Below are 20,871 nucleotides of genomic sequence, written 5' to 3'. Positions count from 1 at the left end.
CTCGGATCCCAGCATACACGCCCCCAGCCCGGAGCGCGCACCTCGGATCCCAGTTCACTAGCCCCGAGTCCCCAGCGTATATTTCAGATCCCAGGACACACCCCCCCAGCCCCGAACGCACTTGTCGGATCCCAGCACATGAGTCCCCAGCCCGGAGCGCGCACCTTGGATCCCAGCACACACACCCCCAGCGCCGAGCGTATATCTCGGACCCCAGCACACGCCCCCAGCCCGGAGCGCGCACCTCGGATGCCCGCAGGAGCGCCCCGTTCCCACCCACCCCGCCAGCCCCGCCTGCGCCCAGAGCCCGCGGACGCCGCTCGCTCACCCTTCTCGCTGACGCTCTCGCTCTCCAGCTCCACGTCCTCGCAGCTCGTGTACTCCGGCGTGGACACACCCTCTTCTTCCGAGCTGCTCACGGACATCTGGCGCCGCTTGCCGCCCCTCTTGGCGCGGTGCGGCTTGGGCGGAGACGGCCTCACCGACTCGGACTGGTCGGAGCTGAGCGAGTCGTTGCGCAGCATGGTCTCCACCTTCTCGCGCTTGGCCTTGCGCACCAGGACGGCCGAGCCGGGGTCCAGGCGGCTCTGCTTCCGGAGCGGCTCCGGGGCCCTGGGCTCCGGGGCCTCCGCGGGGCCTGGGCCGGGCCGGGGCGCCGGCGGGCTGGCGTCGGCGAGCGGCTGGGCGCCCGGCGCCCGGGCCTCCGCGGTCCTCTCGGCCGAGTAGGCGCGCGGCGAGGCGGGCGGCGAGCCCCGGGCGGCGTGGGGCGCGCGCGGGCCGGGCCTGCCCTCGGGCCCCGCGGCCGCCTCGGTGCGCGGCAGGGCCACGTCGCTGTGGCGCCGCTCGTGCCGGGCGCGGGACACCCGCGCGTGCATGCGCATCTGCTGCTCCTCGGGCGGCGGCTGGACCGGGTACCGCGCCAGGTTCGGGTCGCTGCGGTACCGGGTCTGGTACTCCTCCTCCTTCCGCTGCTTCTCCGCTTCCGCCGCCGGGCCTTCCTCGCGTTTCTCTGGCACGACGGAGTAGTCCTGGGACCGGCCTTTCTCCAGCCTTCGGCTTTCCCGCCTTTCCTTCCGCTCCCGTTCTTCCGCGGGCGCCTCTACCGGAGGCGCCGAGGTCCTGGGCGCGCGTTTGCGCTCGCCCTTTGGGGCGCCTTTGCCATTCTGCTCGGCCAGCCCTGGCGTCTTCTTCCTGGGATGCACAAAAGAACGTGGAGAAGGAGAATCGCGTGTAAACTCAAGGCGAGGACCAGACCCCAGAAGAAGCATCCTTGGAAATAATTATCCTTCGATGTCTAATTAAAAAGCGAGATGTTAAAAGAGGCGCATTAAACCTGTATGCCTGAGTAGCTTTCTAAATAGGGCTCCTTTGAGTTACAAGATATTCAGCGTCTTCACAACTGGCTTTAATATTTTTAAATTCTCTATCATAACTGATAGAGATAACAGATCATTTTAAAAATCAATAAATTAATGCAGTAAAGGAACACGTTTTATGCTGACCTCTGCTTGTGAATCAAAGCCTTTAACATGTTCTAGATAAAAATAATATAGGTAATAATAAGTTAGGATAAACGCTAATAGATAAACATCAGTTCAAAAATTTATACCTGACATATATTTGGGCAATATATATTAATCTCTTATTGTAATTGAAACGTTCAAGGAAACGTGAATACAAGTATGTCCATTTCAGAAATTAACTCTACTAGCACTTCAGTTGTAGAACAAAAGTAATTTTTAAGAGATCATGTGCAGTCCAACACTTTTTAGGGAATTGGTTAGAAAAAAAAAAAATGGTTGAAGCCTAGCCTTCATTTTACCTTCCCCAGCAAAAATAGAAATGCTGACATTTTGAAATTATTATTCATTTTTCCTCCCCCGCCAGGCCTTCTCCCTCATTCCAAAATGCAGAGCACAGGGTACCATGTTCAATATCCTATAATAAATCATAACAGAAGAGTATTTGTTTGTGTTCTACTTTGCTTTCCATCTTGTAGGAGGCACTGGCAAAGAAAAAATAAAGGAAAAGTGTTTCACAGTCTGAATATTTAAATTGCATTGTTTAAGATGCCCCCGGAGAAGGTGATGGCAAGCCACTCCAGTACTCTTGCCTGGGAAATCCCATGGATGGAGGAGCCTGGTAGGCTACAGTCCATGGGGTCACTAAGAGTCTGACAGGATTGAGCGACTTCACTTTCACTTTTCATTTTCATGCACTGGAGAAGGAAATGGCAACCCACTCCAGTATTCTTGCCTGGAGAATCCCAGGGACGAGAGACTGGTGGGCTGGCGTCTATGGGGTCGCACAGGGTCGGACACAACTGATGTGACTTAGCAGCAGCAGCAGCAAGATGCCCCATGCCACCCTTTTCTGAACACTGTAGTCCACCTGCTTTGGGAAGCTTTCAGCAAAGACACCAGAAGTTACAGAAAGGGGATGCCTTAGCAAAGTATTCAGATACTATATGCTCTACTGCGCAGTTAAAATGGGGACAGATAGGCTCTTTCTGGAATCCTTAGATCCATAGAAAGGGCTTTCCAGAGAGAACTGGAATTCCAAAGCAGCCTTCACGAACAAAAACTGAGAATAATATACAAGATGCAGAAAAGTAGAGCAGTTTCTATTGTCCATTAACAAAGTAGTAATTGCTAAAATATGTTGTGGGATCAGTCTGAGCAGGGGCTGGTGATAACGGAAAGAAAGGGTCAAAAGTTTCCAATGACACAAAAGCAAAACAGAAGCATGGTCAACTCTGCTTGAGGCATTTAGATTACTTGATCTTTTGAAGTGGGAGAGATTTTCAGGGAGGGTGTAGTTTCATAGGTAGCATTGCTGTTTTCCGGTATAAGAATGCAGTGTTTTCTGGTGCTATGAATGCAGTCATCATAATTAGTTTTCATAAAAGTGAGATGAATGTACCGCAAACCTCAGTAGCTCATTAAATCATGGTTGCCCTTGTTGGAAGTTTCTATGGAGTCGATCTTTTTGTTGTTGTTGAAATGCTGATCAATGATGCTTACCTTGCAGAGTTCATGTGCAGATTAAAGGAGACAGCATCTGTGAAGATGCTTTATGAAAGGATAGCCTTATATGCAAATGGGACTCTTCTCCAGTCTCTTTGAATCTTGTCTTCGAAATAGGCCTTTTCTCACCTCTAATGTTTCCATCCCCACTAGCTCCTGAAGAGTGTACAAATTAGGATCAAAAAGATTCAGATCTTGTTTCCAAAAGAAATATGTACCCCAGGGTTCACTGCAGCACTACTTACAATAGCCAGGACATGGAAGCAACTTAAATGCCCATCAACTGTTGAATGGATGAAGATGTGGTACATATAATATACAATGGAATATGGTGATAAAAAGGAACAAAATAACAGTAATAAAAAGGAAGAAAATAATGTCATTTGCAGCAACATGGATGAGACTAAAGATTGTCATACTAAGTGAAGTAAGTCGGGAAGAGAATAACAAATTTGGTGTGTCATCACATGTATGTGGAATCTAGAAAAATGGTACAGATGAACCTATTTGCAGGGCAGGAATAGAAACACAGACATAGAGAACAGAACTTGTGGACACAGTGATGGAAGGAGAAGTGAAGTGAAGTGAAGCTCAGTCATGTCCGACTCTTTGAGATCCCATGGACTATACAGTCCATAGATTTCTCCAGGCCAGAATGCTGGGGTGGGTAGTCTTCCCCTTCTTCAGGAGATCTTCCCAACCCAGAGATCAAACCCAGGTCTCCTGCATCACAGGCGGATTCTTTCCCAGCTGAGCCACAAGGGAAGCCCAAGAATACTGGAGTGGGTAGCCTATCCCTTCTCCAGCGGATCAGGATTCCTGACCCAGAAATCAAACCGGGGTCTCCTGAATTGCAGGGGGATTCTTTACCAACTGAGCTATCAGGGAAGGAGATGGTGGGACAAATTGAGAGAGTAGCCTTGACATGCATACACCCACGTGTAAAACAGATAGTGGTGGAGGGAGAGGGCAGGGCGAATTGAGAGACTAGCATGGACATACACACATTCCGGTGTGTAAACCATAGCTCATGGGGAAGGGGCTGTGTAGCATAGGGGTTCAGCTCAGTGCTCTGTGATGACCTAGGGAGTGGAAATGGAGGGTGGGGGGGGCCACAGAAGGAGGGGTTTATCTGCCCATATAACTGATTTACTTTATTGTATCAGAAACTAACACAGCACTGAAAAGCAATTGTACTCCAATAAAATTTTAAAAATAATGAAATATAAAACAAGACAGCCAGCCACTCCTCCAGTCTCGGCTCATTCTCTGATGGGCCCTGACTACCAACCAGGTCCCCCTCTTCCTCCTCCTCCAGCCCCAACATCCTCACTGTGGTCCTCGGTATTTATATAATCAGCAAGTCATTTATATCATCACAAAAGCTGTTTGCCCTTATTAGTCTTTTTCAAATTTCATCAAAAAGCCTCTCCTCAGTGCCTACTCTTGACTTCTTTGTAGTTTTTCACAGTTCATCATAAGTAGGACTCAAATTTCCTCTTTGGAAACCCTATACCTCCAAACTCTTCCTCTCCTTTAAAAGAAATCCTTTTCTGACCAATCCTGAGCTGCCCTTTCAGCATCTTTTCTCTCCTTAACGCACAGCACTTTGTCACCATGCTGCAAGTCTGGCCATCACCAGGGCGGCTCTGATGTCTTGCCATCATGGTCTCTCCTATTTTGCCTGCCCATCCCACAACTTCTGGGTGTCCTGTCCGCCTGTGTTCAGAAAGCCCTCCCCTTTCCTGTGGCCTCCAAAGAGCTTGAGTTTGTATTGTCTAGCTCTGATCATGTCAGCCCTCTGGGCCAGCTCACTGCCCAGGGCTCTGTCTTCCCTAGGGGACGGAATGGTGTCTTTCCCAGGATCTGAATGAAAAGGGAATAAGCGCCAGTCATCTTTATGCCCTCTGGCTTCTGCAGTGTTCGGTAATGGTAAACACATGGTGCCTACTGTCTGCATGCACTAGAGGCCTCCCATGAGCCTGTTGCTGAGCACTGGTGTTCCCCCAGGCCTCCAAGGTTCCCGTGAGAATCCCTGGTAACAGAGCCAGGCCTGGAATCCGGATCAGGTCAGCTTTGAAGTCTTTGAGCGTATCGTGGGAGTTTCGTTTGACAAGGAGAATAGAAACCTTCCTTAGCTCCTACCCTCGGATCCTGTCCTCCCACCCAGTGGAATAAATAAGGGTCATACAGACAAAAGCAGGCAAACCTAGTGCTAACTGTCTGGTGTCCCAAACTCCCAGCCTCGGGAAGAAAAGGGCTGTATTCCGCCTTATTAATGCTGTCCCCACCTATTGCACACCATCCTGTTTGGTCATAAATATACGCCTTTGACTGAATGATACAGTCGACAAATTGAAATTAATAAGCTGATCATGTGAGCCCAAGCTTACAAGCCTCCATTGCATTCCATTGTTTTCAGGATAAAGTCTGTGAAATTGAACCTGGCTAAAAGGCCCAGTGGGACCTGGCCACTCAGACCTCACCGTCATCCCCTGCTCCCCCTTCTCCAACTCACCCTCCAGCCAAGAGCATCCTCTGGGTTGTCCCACTGTTCCTTCTGGCCGGACACCCGTGCACCCATCCCTTGCTTCACCTGGCTCATCTCTAGTCACCTTCAAAGCTCAGCACAGAAGAAAGCATCCTCCGGGAAGGCTTTGCTGAAGCACCCACACCCCTAAGTGTGCTGTTCCCCATACTCTTCTCTCAGAGCACAGATTCAGCTGCAGGACTCACTCTAACAGCCAATAAACGGTCCAACGGCTGTTCTCACCAAAGGGTTGGAAGTTAGTAGTACACTTGGGTGACTTGTTTACCTCCATGCGGGACGTGAAAGACAAGCTTCTCAGCAAAGGCCTCCTAAGGAAAGATCCGTTCTAGAGAGAGACAAAGGCAGCGGGATCCCTATCGCCTTTCTGGTCGGGTCCTAGAGGCACCCTTTCTGCATATCTTAGCGGTTCAATTGCTGAAGATGGGTTTGCTCTCCATTTAAGACCTTGCCCTTTGGCTGTGGGTTGCTGACCTCTTACCTGTCCCTGGGAGGCTCGCTTCTAGACCTGGAGGATGCCTGCTTCTGCTCGGGGCCCCCGGCTGGAGGGGCGGGCTCAGCGCCCTTGGTCCTGTCCGTCTGCGCGCCGGGGGCAGCCTGGTCGGGGGCGGAGGCCGCGGCGCTGCTCAGGGGGGTCTGTGACCTCGAGCGCTCTTGGAGCCGGGCTTTCTTCTCTCTCGGCGCCTCGGAACCCGCCCCTGTAGCCGTGTCGCTGAGCGTTCCGTCCTGACTGGGCTGCTGAGGGCCGCTGCCGAAGAACCATGCCCCTGACTTGGTTAAGATTTCCTGTTGCTTTCGACACAAATTGCATACCCACATAACCTATTTGAAGAAGAGAGAACGGTGTAAATTTTCTGTGCTGTGGAAATAAATTTATTTTCATCACACTAAAATACCTCTTAAGGCAAAGCAGAATGGTTGTCATCTTTATGTTGATCCTTGAGCAGGTCTTATGAAAATGAGCCCTGAACAAGTATATGAATGCGTGCAACATGACCCATCGGAAAGCACAGACTTACGGTAACCAGAATAGAGTCCTTCTTGGAATTCATAGTCTATGATTCTGAGTTTCCTATGACCATGTATTCATCACATTTTGAATGGTGACTCTGAAGTTTCATTTAAAATATGCTAGTAAAAATGGTCTAAGCAAGGTAGTTGATTGATTAGAAAAATGTTGTAGGGAACCATGGAATTAATATTTATGTACATACGCCTCTGTGTGTCAAAGGATTTAGAAGCCATCTGTCTTCTCAAGAACCATCCATTATTAAAATCAATATTACAAGATATTCAAGAGGAATAAACAAACAATGAAAGGTAGGGGCCAAAGAACAGGACAGGTTGTATATATTTTCTAGTTTACTAGTAATCAAGTAAGCTCAGCTATAAGAGCTATTTTGGAACCATCACTGGGAAACACATCCACTGATAAATTATGAAATGTATCACCATTTAAAATCTATATAGCTGCTCTCTTCTTGGGAACACTTACAGTGAAGGTAATAATGGGGACAATGGTGTTCAGAGAAATAATAAATAATAATACAACAGCCAAGCCTGCCTCAGTTACGCTTCTCAGAATGCACTTCAGTTATTCTTTTGCATTTCAGAAGCAGCACCTCCGGAAAGGCTCATCACCTATCTCCAGGTGCCCATTTCCACTAATAAGACCAAGTCAACAATCACTCAAATTTATCGTGTGAGGATGGATAAATCCTAGATACATCAAGTGAGAAGCAATGTAAGGCAGTAGAAGCATGGTTTAGTTGACAAAAAGAAGAAAATAGAATACTGAAAACTTTCCAATGGATATGAGGAAAATTATCACTTGTTACTGTTTATAAGACTAAAGCTAAAATGATAATGAGATGAGAAGAAAAGTAATACATTTTAAAAAGGAAAATATTGCAGATGAACTGCTAAGAACTCCTTCTTTCCAACCAAGAAAATTCAAATGAATTAATAAAATGGGGAAAACTAAGATGTAGCAAATATATTTGCTATAATATGTTTAAGATTTATGACACTTAACTCAGCCCTCTATATTTCCTTGGGTCACAAAACAAAGAAAATTTGGCCTACAAAATCAGTTAATTATAACATCTGCACAATGTATTATATCATGGACATCTACTGAAATGTTAGACAAGATGAGCAATATGCTATATATGCCAATACCAAAATAAAGGAACTATGGAGTGGAACTTCAATTTAACATGCTTGCCAAATATGGCTATACTTTGACAGCATCCTTCCATCTCTTTGATGTTATGAATGAAGTCCCTCAGAAGTTCTGACTGATTGGACATGGAGGTATCAATGACAACGTCGTGAGCATGCTACCCTAGAGTCAGGACTTCCATCAACAGTGACACCAAGTGTCCTCCGCCCAGACCCTGGATGAGGACAGGTGACACCCTTCCTCTTTGGCTGCCTCATTGGTTGCTAAGACAGTGAAGGGAAGGTCTGAATTCATGGAGTCCTAGGACTTTGATATGAAATTTTGACAATTTCACAGTAACTAAGTAGACATTAAAACCTATTGATTACACCAATAATTTGCAAAGTATTACTTAGCATCAAGTTAGTTTCTTCTATACAAAAACATTAAGGTGTACTTAGGATAAATATATCTTTCCTTTAAAACTGTGCATAGCACAGCAAAATTTACAATTATTACACAAGTTCCAAAATGGAATTAACCTGAGTAAAGAGGCAGAAAAAGAGCAGGAAGGAGACTATATGATTCATAACAAATCTGCATATTTCTTATAAAATTGATATCACAGTTTTATTTGTTTCATGATTTTAAGTATTATAAAAATGGACTAATAAAAAGTAATTGTCAGATTTGGCCAAGTTCCAAATTTTGAATATGTGCAGAACTGCTGTAGGATTAATAAAAGCAAACAGAATGTGCTTTTTACTAATTCAGTTCAGTTCAGTCACTCAGTCATGTCTGACTCTTGGCAACCCCATGGACTACAGCACACCAGGCTTCCCTGTCCATCACCAACTCCAAGAGTTTGCTCAAACTCATGTCCATGGAGTCAATAATGTCATCCAACCATCTCATTCTCTGTCGTCCCCTTCTCTTCCTGCCTTCAATCTTTCTCAGCATCAGGGTCTTTTCCAATGAGTCAGTTCTTTGCATCAGGTGGCCAAAGTATTGGAGTTTCAGCTTCAGCATCAGTCCTTCCAATGTATATTCAGGACTGATCTCCTTTAGGATGGACTGGTCGGGTCTCCGTGCTGTCCAAGGGACTCTTAAGTCTTCTCCAACACCACAGTTCAAAAGCATCAATTCTTTGGTGCTCAGCTTTCTTTATGGTCCAACTCTCACATCCATACATGGCTGCTGGAAAAACCATAGCTTTGACTACATGGACCTTTTTCGGCAAAGTAATGTCTCTGCTTTTTAATATGCTGTCTAGGTCGGTCATAGCTTTTCTTCCAAGGAGCGAGCATCTTTTAATTTCATGGCTGCAGTCACCATCTGCAGTGATTGTGGAACCCAAGAAAATAGTCTGTCACTGTTTCCATTGTTTCCCCATCTATTTGCCATGAATTGATGGGACCAGATAGCATGATCTTAGTTTTCTGAATGTTGAGCTTTAAGTCAACTTTCCCCCTCTCCTTTTTCACTTTCACCAAGAGGCTCTTTAGTTCTTCTTCACTTTCTGCCATAAGGGTGGTGTCATCTACATATCTGAGTTTATTGATATGTCTCCTGGCAATTTTCATTCCAACTTGTGCTTCATCCAGCCCATCATTTTGCATGATGTACTCTCCATAGTAGCTAAATAAGTAGGGTGACAATATACAGCCTTGATGTACTCCTTTTCCAATTTTGAAGCAGTCCATTGTTCCATGTCCAGTTCTAACTCTTATTTCTTGACCTGCATACAGATTTCTCAGAAGGCAGGAAAGGTGGCTTGATATTTCCATCTCTTTAAGAATTTTCCACAGTTTGTTGTGATTGACACAAAGGTTTTGGCATAGTCAATAAAGCAGAAGTAGATGTTTTTCTGGAATTCTCTTGCTTTATCTATGATCCAACGGATGTTGGCACTTTGATCTCTGGTTCCTCTACCTTTTCTAAATCTAGTTTGTACATCTGGAAGTTCCCAATTCACGTACTGTTGAAGTCAATTAAATTTTACAATTCACCTAATTTTATTTTTACTTTATTTAAAAAGTTACAGTTAATGGTTAGTAGAAGCAGCTACTTCAGCATTTTGTAATATTATCTATTCATTTAAATCTGTGATATTATATTTGTCAAACTTTAACAGTTAGGAAAATTCTTGTGTAGTTCCAAATTTTCCTACATCGTATTTATTTGTGTACCACAGTATTTTTATATTTGTACTTAAAAATTAATTAAAAGTATGGTCAACCTATCTTCCAGTTTAAAGCAAAATTAACTGTTAGGAGGTAAAATATTTTTATTAAAATACTACTTCTCAATATCCATTCTTAGTTATTTAAATTACTCTTGACCCAAAGTTTACAAGCAAAAAAGAAATTGCTTATGTGAGTTGTAAAGAAAAATATTTGGAACTGCAATAAAATATTAGTCATATCTTTTAACACAGTTCATATCAAACATTGCAGACATGTATAAAAATGACCAATTAGTTGCTAATAAGCAATGCAGTTATTTGTGCTTAAAGATTCTGTTTTTGAATTTAATATTAACTATTATTAACTATTATTAATATTAACTAATATTAATAAGTCAATAAGAATATTTATTCTAATAGTTAATAATAATATTAGCTAATATTAACTATATATAACATCTATATGTGTGTGTATACATATATATATATATGCATGTCTACTGGCATAGTTACCTCTTAACCGTATTCCTAATATATATTTAAAAGTAGAATGATGTACAGTGATCATTTACTGCCATTTATTGATGATTTTATTACTTTTGTTCATTTCAGTTGTACCAATGTTTCTACATATCCATTAGGATATTAACTGCCCCAACATTTTGTGTATTTATCAATTGAATTAATAGCATTTTCTTATCCATTTAATAACTGTTTGATAGAGTTTTCAAATTGTTACTTGTCATATCAACTATTTTTTTGTTACAAAGATGACTTTTCATTTTACATTGTCTAATCTGTTGTGCTCTTCCTTAATGATTCTTCTGTTGCTTCTAATTTAGCACCAAACATGCTGTGATAATTCATTTTTATTTTCATTGACTATTCATATGTTTTAATATGTTACAATTTAGTTGTTGATCCCTCAGAATTTATTTTGATGTGTGACAAGAGACAGGGGTCTAAAGTGGTTGTCTTTCCCTCAGAGCTAACTACCTTGACATGATGTACTGAGTAATCCTTCTCATCTCATCACTGAACTTCAAAGAAGCAGGTGGTGTCTAAACAGCCCAGGCTCTCACCTCAGATCCGCCTCGTGTTTGCTATTTACTCCGGCCCCCTTTCATAGCCTCCATAACCCATCAGTAAACTTAGGATCCTGGCAGTTCCTAACTCACTGAGTTGTTTGGGGATTAATGACATAATCCATCTAAATCACTCAGCACAGAGCCTGATAGACAGTAAGAGCTTACGAGGCACTAATCACATGGTAATGTCTAATTATTACTAACAATTAATCATTACCATCATCATTACCTTGTTAATCATATGTATAAAATTTTGGGGGCTCTCTGTAGCATACAAAGCCAGCAGGAAAATTGTATTTTGTTCCTGCAGAGAAAGAGACAGACGTTCCCGTGCAGTTGTTGATTTAGCCACATCAGTTAAACTATGATGCACAGCCCTCCATCTTGAGTTGCTTCCACACGGGCTGCCTGAGGGTGTGTCTCTCATTGCTCTTGTTTGTGTAAAGTCAAACATTTTTATTATCTGTGTGGGTCATGACATGTCAAAGGTGGTGAACACTGAATGTGATGAATTAGGGGTGGACTGGCCCACCTTCCTGCTCTGCTAATGAGGAAGTTACATCATCTCTCTATACTTCAGTTTACTCATTCATAAAATAGGGAAAATAATAATAATGATGATTTCATAGACTATGTGTTAGGATTTAGTTAGTGAGAGAATATATACAACCTTGTTTAGCACATGGAAAGCACTCAATACATATAAATGGTTAACAGCAAACAAAAACTCACTTTAGTTTTAGAAGACGACTTTAGTTAAAGGTAAGTAGTCATGAAAAAAAAAATTAAAAAAAATAAAAAAATAATAAAACTATATGGTTGCAAACTTCAAAAAAAAAAAAGTTAAGTAGTCATTTTTTTTCTGTAAAAAGTGCCATACTCTGCACATATTTCTGATTTAAACAAGTATTTCTTTAGTGTACTTTTTTCCCCCAGGCTATGGGGATACAGCAGTGAACAAAATGACATATGGAGTTCACATTCCAGTGAAGAAGACAGACAAAAACAAAAAATGATAGTAAATAGATGAGGTATGCTGGGTAGTGAGAAGTGCAATAAAAAAAAAAAAAATGAAAAAGAACAGGCATTCTGTGTGGTGGTGGATAGGGTTGGTTTACCTTCATAGTAGCCGTTGGGAACATTTAACTGAGAGAGGGTATTGAAAAAGTTCGGCTGTAAAGACAAAAGTGAAGTGAAGATGATTTTGAAAGTGAACACGAAAGTGAAGTGAAGATGATTTTGAGGAGATATAAACCTGTCGATTTCAAGGCAGTGAAGGTGGAGCACTGTGGAAGGTTCACCAAGCAACTAGGGTCAGCCTGAGTGGGTCTTTGGGAGTCACGGCAAAGACTGACTTTCGTGATGAGAGTAATGGAAACTCGTGGAAGGTTTTGAGCAGAGAAGTGACCTAATGTTTTATGTTTTAATAGGATCCTTCTAGCTACTGTGTTGGGGACAAAATGCAGAAACTCAGCTGAAGATCTTTTTGAATTGAATTCTAACACAGTAAGTTCCCTACATAAGTGCCAGTTCTGTTTAAAGAGCTTGTTTCATCAGTCCAGTCTGTAAGTCCAATAAAGTTAGCCCAGCTAACACAGTGGGTTATACAGAAATGTCCTGTAATAAGTTTGTAGTACTTTTCACACAAATAATACATAAAAACACAAAAAATAAAGAAAATATTTTAATTTTACAGTGCAGTACCTTGAAAAATACAGTAGTACTGCGTAGCAGCTGGCATGCAGGGGCTGGCATCAGTGAACAGGCAAGAAGAGTTACTGACCGGAGGGGAGAGGGGCTGGGAGACTGCAGAGCTGAAGGATCGTCAGCAAGGGGAGACGGAGGGCAAGCAGCAATTTCACTCACACCTGATGCTGGTGGAACACACGTTCGCATCTTAGAAATGTTGCAACTTGAAGGTTCATATGTAGGGGGTTTACTATCCTGCTCCTTGGGTTCATTTTTGCTATGTATTGTTTTTAAGCCCTGTAGGTTATCTTTTTGTTGGTGGTGCATCTCTTCTTCCATACAGCACAAGACTGAACTGTATTTATTTGTCTAATTTTTGTTTTAGTAGCATCTAGATATGCACAGTCCTTATTTTAGAAGTCCCGACTCATACTCTTTTCCTGGCATTCCGTAAGTTTATTGACATTTAATAAATTGTGGCAATTATTATTGCTATAATCTTAATTTAAGGAGCAGAATCATATTTGTTGTTTGCAAAGACAGTATTAAGGAACTCTGTATGAAAATTCACAAGTTCAAATTTATCCTTTTCAATGACATGCACGCGTGCATGCTCAGTCGCTTCAGTCATGTCTGACTCTTTGCAACCCCATTGACTGTGGCCCACCAGGCTCCTCTGTCCTTGGGATTCTCCAGGCAAGAACACTGAAGTGGGTTGCCATGCCCTCCTCCAGGAGAATCTTTCCAACTCAGGGATCTAATCTGCATCTCTTATGTCTCCTGCATTGGCAGGCAGGCTCTTTATTACTAGCGCCACCTGGGAAGCCCCTTCTAGTGAAAGAAAGTGTATAAGGTCTCATAAAATATTCTTCTCTGAGTAAAATGACTCCTATTATAGATATTACTTGGCCAAAGGATAACTGGCATTATTGAAATTCATAGGTAATATTGAAGTACTTTTTATTCTTTTGATTCATAACATCATATAAGTTTCACATGTACAATATTTTATTTTTAATTCTGTATACAGGACTGCATGCTCACCACCAAAAATTTAGTTTCCACCTGTCACCATCAAGTTGACCCCCTTTACTCATTTCAGCCTCCCCAACCTCCCCTTCACTCTGTTAACCAAAACTCTGTTCCCTGTAACTTCTGGTTCTGTTTGGTTTGTTCATTCATTTTGTTTGTTTCCTTGTTTTATTATATTGCACTTATGTGTGAAACTATTTGTCTTTCTCTATTTGACGTATTTCACTTGGCATGATGCCCTCAAGATCAATCCATGTAGTCACAAATGGGAAAAGTAAATATCTTTTCTAATGGCTGAGAAATATTCCATTATATAAGACACATCTCCTTTATACATTCATCTGTTGACAGGCACTGTAGATAATGCTATGGTGAATATGGGGGGGCATTTTTTTTTCAAATTAGTGCTTTGATAATCTTTGAATAAAACGTCCAGAAGTGGAATAGCTAGATCATATGGTAGTAATATTTGGAATTTTGGGGGGAATACCTATAATTCCTCAGGACTTCCCTGGTAGCTCAACTGGTAAAGAATTCTCCATATTATCTTCACCAATTTACAGTCTCACCAACAGGACATGAGGGTTCCCTTTACTCCATATCCTTTGATTTCTTTGTTGACACAATAGTTGTTCAGTAGCACGTTGTTTAGTCTGCATGTTTTGTGATTTTCCAGCTTTCCAGCTTTAGTTGATCTCCAGTCTCATACCTTTGTGATTAGAAAAGATTCTGTATACAATTTTGATCTTCTTAAATGTCTTCTGTCCCCATCTATGGTCTTTCCTAACAAGCCCCATGTGCACTTGGAAGGAATGTATATTCTGATGCATTTGGATGGAATGTTCTGTATAAATCTACCAAGCCCATTCAAGTCCATTTTTGTATAAGGGGATTCCCAGCTGACACAGTTAGGAAGAAATCTGGCTGCCAATGCAGAGGCCATAGGTTTGATGCCTGGGTTGGGAAGATCCCCTGAATGAGGAAATGACAATGCACTGCAGTAGGATTGCCTGGAAGATTCCATGGACAAAGGAGCCTGGCAGGCTACAGTCCATGGGGTCACTAAGAGTTGGACACAACTGAGGGATTGAGCACAATTATGTCTAAAGTTTCATTTCAGGCCTCTGTCTCCTTTTTAACTTTCTTTCTAGATGATCCATCCATTGATGTATTGATGCTTCTATACCAGGGTGCATATATATTAGTCACTGTTATGTCTTCTTGACGAATTGTCCCCTTTATCTTTATATAACGCCCATCTTTGTTTCGGCTTGAAGACTATTTTCTCTGATATGAAAGTAGCTATACCCACTTTCTTTTGGCTGACATTTCCTTAGCATATAATCTTTCATCCCTTCTCTTTGAGCTTATGTTTGTCTTTAGAGCTATAGTTTGGTCCTGTTTTTTAATCCATCTAGCTACTCTGTGTCTTTTCAATGGTGAATTCAATTTATTTATATTTAAGGTGATTATTGATAAATGAGAACTTAGTATTGCCATTTTATTTTTTCCTTTTCTGGTGGTTCTATATTGCCATTGATTCTTTACGTTTTTGTCTGTCATTTTAATTTGGTGGTTTTCTATTAATATCTCATAAGTAAAATAATCTGTTTTATGCAGATGACATCTTTTCATTTGCCTACATGGATAACATCCCTTTTTTCTTCCCTATTTATGTTTTTGTTGTCTCAAAGTATTCTTTTATTATGTTGTGAGTTTATTACCAAATTGAAATAGCTATTGTTATTTTTTTTATTGCTTTTTCTTCTTTAACAACCTATTCTAACAACCTCTTCAATCTGATTCTATTTACCTACTTATTCAAAGTTTGTATATTAAAAAAAATTGTTTTTGATGTGGACAATTTTTAATGTCTTTATTTAATATCTTATAATATTGCTTCTGTTGTTTTCTTTTTTTTTTTAAGTTCTGTTCTTTTGGCCGTGAGGCATGTGGTATCTTAATTCCCAGATCAGGGATCACACCACAGTCCCTGCATTGGAAGATGAAGTCCTAACCACTGGCCTGCCAGAGAAGTCCCATCAAAGTACTTTTGACTTTTTTTTTTCTCAAGTAGAAGAGTTCCTTCTAACTTTTCCAGTAAGGCAAGTCTGATGATGATGAACTCCCTCAGCTTTTATTGCTCTGAGACAGCTTTTATTTCTCCTTCATGTCTGCAGGGTAACTTTCCTGGATAGAGTATTCTTGCCTGACATTTTTCCTCTATCAGTGTTCTGAGAATGTCATTCTGCTTTCTTGGCTTGCAGAGTTTCTGCTGAGAAATCTGCTGGCAGCCTAATAGAGGTTACTTTGCAAGTGACCATCCATTTTTCCCCAACCACTTTAAAATTCTTTGTCATTGATTTTCAATAGTTTTAATATAACGTCTCTTGGAAATGGTCTTTTTACATTGAGATAATTAGGTGTTCTCAGTTTCATGGAATGGTAAGTCCAGTTCCTTCCTAAGGTTTGGGAAATTCTCAATTAATATTTCTTTAAATAAATTCTCTACTCTTTTCTTCTTTCTTCTCCTGGGATAACTATTCCCTTAATTTTGCACTTCCTAATAGGGTTAGATAGTTCTTGCAGAGTTTCTTCTTTTTTAAAATGTCTTAATTCCCTTTCCTCTTGTGCATGTATGATTTCTAGACTTCCATCTTTGAGCTCACTAATTCTTCCATATGGTCCGTTTTATTTCCAATGCATTTAATGCGTTCTTCATGCCCTTAATTGAGGTCTTTGGCTCCAAAATTTCTGTTAGGATCTTTTTCAGAATTTCAGTCTTTTTGGTAAAGTATTCTTTCTGTTTGAGAATTTTATTCCTAAACTCATGGACCTGCCTGAGTTCTTGCTTCTCTGCATCTCTTATTCCATTTTGATCAGAACTCCCTTTTTGCCATGCCATGTGACATGTGGGATCATAGTTTCATGGCCAGGGATTGAACCTGTGCTTGAGAGTGTGGCGTCTTAATTGCTGGACTGCCAGTGAAGTGCCACAAAATATTTTTGAAGCTTATACAATAAATGGGTATTTATTTAATAAATTATATCCATGTCTATTAGATTAACACAGTATTTACAGTATAAAACATGCAAAATATAAATTTAAATGAATGAGATTAAAATATATAGAATAATAATAGAATAATATATATAAAATATATAGAAAAATAATAGAATAATAATTTTATTTTGTACTTGAATAAAATTATAAAATAATCACAAAAAATATTAGAATATCCTAATTTTGAAAATAAAGGAACACATACCTAAGTATGCCAATGTCACAGAAGAAATCACAAAATTAAAATGTATTTTTGGTCTAAATGATAATAAAATACAACTTATCAAAATTTCTGAGATGTTGCTAAAGTACCTTTTAGAAAATTATAGCTTTAAATACTGCATTCCAAAAGAAAAAAATTACAAAATCAATGATCTCAGTTTTGACAATAAAAAGAACAAAAATAATAAAATTAATTAACAAGAATAATGAAATAAAGAAGAAAACAATAAAGATGAGAGGGGAAATCCATTACACATAAAATTTAAAAATCAATAAAACCTAGAGAAAATTGATGAAATTAGAAACTGGCTTCTTTGAAAGGACTAATATAATTGATGAATGTCCCACTTCAGTGAAAAATTTAAAAAAACAGAAAATAGAATTACCAAAAGAGAAGACAGTGCCACAGACCCTAGATTCATTAAAAAGATAAATAAGGGAATATTATGAACAACATATTTATTTATATATAAATGTACATTTATATATAAATATACAATATATACTATATATAAATATATATACAAATATGTTTATAAATTAGTATACTATATATATATTAACAATACATTTATTTATGCCTATAAATAAAATCTGAGTGCTTGGTGGCTCAGCCATGTCCACCTTTCTGTGACCCCATGGACTGTAGCTCACCAGGCTCTTCTGTCCATGCAATTTTCCAGGCAAGATTACTGGAGTGGATTGCCCATTCCTACTTCAGGGGATCTTCCCAACCCAAGGATCAAACCTGCATTTCCTGTATTGGCAGGCAGGTTCTTTATCACTATGGCCACCTGGAAAGCCTCAATAAATTAATTAACATGCGTCAAATAGAGAAATTCCATTAAAATTCAAACTACTAAATATAATACAAGAAAAAACAAAAAACCTGAATAGCTCCATAAGTAGTAAAGTGGTTGGATTCATAATTAAAAGACAATACAATGAAAATTCCAGAACCAGATATCTTTAATGGAAAATTCTTTTAAAAATTTATCAAAGTAAATGATATTTAAAGTGTAAATGGTACCAATATAATACGAAATTATTTTTAGTAAAAAAAGTGGAAGATGGACCACTTCAACTTATGAACTTATTTTGTCAGGCCAGCTTAGCATTGAAACTCAATTTCTGATACAAGAAAACCCTGCTATAAGAGAATAATGTTAAAAACCACTATCCCTGAAAAGCATAGAAACAAAAATCTTTAACAAAACATTTATCAAATCTACAGGAAACTTACCACCAGCAGTACATTTAAGTGAAAGTCAAATGATTTCTACCTATGATCAGGAACAAAGCAAAGATTTCTGTTTTCAACACCACTGTAACCTTAGTAGAGATCAGAGCAAACACAGTAAAGCAATGAAAATAATAAAACATCAATATAAGAAAAAGTAAATCTATCCTTATTTATAGAAGTAATAACCATACATGCAAGGAGAAAAGGGAACCCTCTTACACTGTTGGTGGGAATGCAAACTAGTACAGCCACTGTGGAGAACAGTGTGGAGATTCCTTAAAAAACTGGAAATAGAACTGCCATATGACCCAGCAATCCCACTGCTGGGCATACACACTGAGGAAACCAGATCTGAAAGAGACACGTGCACCCCAATGTTCATCGCAGCACTGTTTATAATAGCCAGGACATGGAAGCAACCTAGATGCCCATCAGCAGACGAATGGATAAGGAAGCCATGGTACATATACACAATGGAATATTACTCAGCCATTAAAAAGATTTAATTTGAATCAGTTCTAATGAGATGGATGAAACTGGAGCCCATTATACAGAGTGAAGTAAGCCAGAAAGAAAAACACCAATACAGTATACTAACACATATATATGGAATTTAGAAAGATGGTAACGATAACCCTATATGCAAGACAGAAAAAGAGACACAGATGTATAGAACAGAATTTTGGACCCTGTGGGAGAAGGCGAGGGTGGGATGATCTGAGAGAAGAGCACTGAAATATGTATATTATCAAGTGTGAAACAGATCGCCAGTCCAGGTTTGATGCATGAGACAAGTGCTCAGGGCTGGTGCACTGGGAAGGCCCAGAGGGATGGGATGGGGAGGGAGGTGGGAGGGGGCTTCAGGATGGGGAACACATGTACACCAATGGCTGATTCATATCAATGTATGGCAAAAACCACTACAATATTGTAAAGTAATTAGCCTCCAACTAATATAAATAAATGAAAAAGAATAGAAAAAAAAAAAGAATCAATAAAACACACTACTGGATAAAAAGAAGTGGTTTTATCTGGCAGTAAGTCACAAAGTCAATATACAGAAATCAATACAAATACTTGAAGATTAATTTAGCAACAATATATGTAAAAACTCTAAACTAAAATTTATAAAATGCTACTGAGAAAAATTCATAAAGACTGCTATGGACTGGACTGTGACCCCCTCCCCAATTTATATGGTAAAGTCTCAACTCCCTTAATTTGCTTATATATGACAATAGGGCCCTGTAAGAAAGAGATGATAAGGGTGGGACTCTGTTCTGAAAAAGTTAGAATTAGCATCTTTATAAGAAGAGTGAGAGATAGATAGCTCTCCCCCCAGCTCCTGCCCGTGGAAGCAATAGACAAAATGTCAGGCAAGGATTCAGCGAGGAAGTAGCTGTCTGGAAGCCAGGTGAGTGCTCTCACCAGCCCCCAATTTGCTGACACCTTAACTTTGGACTCCTCAGCCTCATGATAAACACACGTGTGCTGTTTAAGCCATCCAGTCTATGGCATTTGCCACCATAGTGTAAGCAAACTATGGAGACCTGTATCATATTTAATGGAAACCTATATCATATTTAATGATTGTAAAACTCAGCATTCTTAAGATGCTATTTCTCTCAAAGAAGAAGCATAGTAGGAGACCGGAGGTCAGGAGAAGAGAAATTTGGAGACTTTTTCCCCCAATAGTATGGACAATGAATTTATCCCTCTGTGGTTCCCCTTGGATGGACCCCCAGTTATGTTGCTCTCCCAGGACCCTTATACCACCACTTCCTCCTCTGACTCCCCTAGACCCAGATCTCTTCATGGCTTTGCAACTTCAAATCAACTCAATCTCTGATTGGATTAAAGTGATCTGCCTTTATCCTTACTTCCTGGAAGAAGCAAAAGTACTTGTTTTTGATGTATTATAACATCATAAAAGCCTCAAATTATACGCATAATTTTTCATGAAAAATCTAAAGCATCTATACAAAAATGACTACATATCACAGAAGGCAATGTGGTCATGGCAAGGGAGAGAAAGAGATGCAGCCAGAGAAACGAGTCAGGAGAGAAGGACAGAAGCATAAAGGAACAGGACATCCAAATACTGGAGTTATAAAGTGGATATTCTGATAATGTGATTAATATGTTAAGTAAGTTAGATGATAAGAGAAGGGATCTCAGCAGAGAACCAGAAACTAAGGAGCAAATGAAAAGTCTAGCACTGAAAAAAAGTAAACTTAAGAACTTGGCTGATTCATGTCAAAGTATGGCAAAAACCACTACAATATTGTAAAGTAATTAGCCTCCAACTAATAAAAACAAATGGAAAAAAAAAGGTATACTCTGATATAATAAATAAATAAATGGTTTACTTTCAAATTAGACAGAATAGAAAATAGGATTAGTGAACTCAGATTAGGATGATATACACAGGCTGAGTAGGGAGAAGAGAAGTATTGAATTATCAAGTACAGATGATTGTTTGAGAGATATGAACCATGGTAAAACAGTTTAACATACGTGTAATTAGAAAGGAGAGAATATAAAGTACAGAGCAGAAGCTACATTGAAGGCCATGGTTTTCCAAAATCACCTGCTCTGGACTGAATGTGC

At 40.2% G+C, this 20,871-nt stretch overlaps 1 protein-coding gene across 28 annotated transcripts in view; it reads right to left on the bottom strand.

The window, feature by feature from the left end:
• Positions 1-20,871, bottom strand: part of RIMS1 (regulating synaptic membrane exocytosis 1) — a 578,197-nt gene that overhangs the window by 237,622 nt on the left and 319,704 nt on the right. For all 28 annotated transcript variants that reach the window (XM_043890084.1, XM_043890085.1, XM_043890086.1 and 25 more), the window contains exons 5-6: positions 6,056-6,396; positions 329-1,191 (exon numbers count right to left, since the gene is read on the bottom strand). In XM_043890084.1, the coding sequence (XP_043746019.1) occupies positions 329-1,191; positions 6,056-6,396 (1,204 nt within the window). The remainder of the gene's footprint in view (positions 1-328; positions 1,192-6,055; positions 6,397-20,871) is intronic.

This window comes from Cervus elaphus, chromosome 28 (genome assembly GCF_910594005.1).
Source record: "Cervus elaphus chromosome 28, mCerEla1.1, whole genome shotgun sequence".
Lineage (NCBI taxonomy): Eukaryota > Metazoa > Chordata > Mammalia > Artiodactyla > Cervidae > Cervus > Cervus elaphus.
Note: the sequence above shows the minus strand (reverse complement) of the source record. Positions and strands in the feature narration are given on the sequence as shown.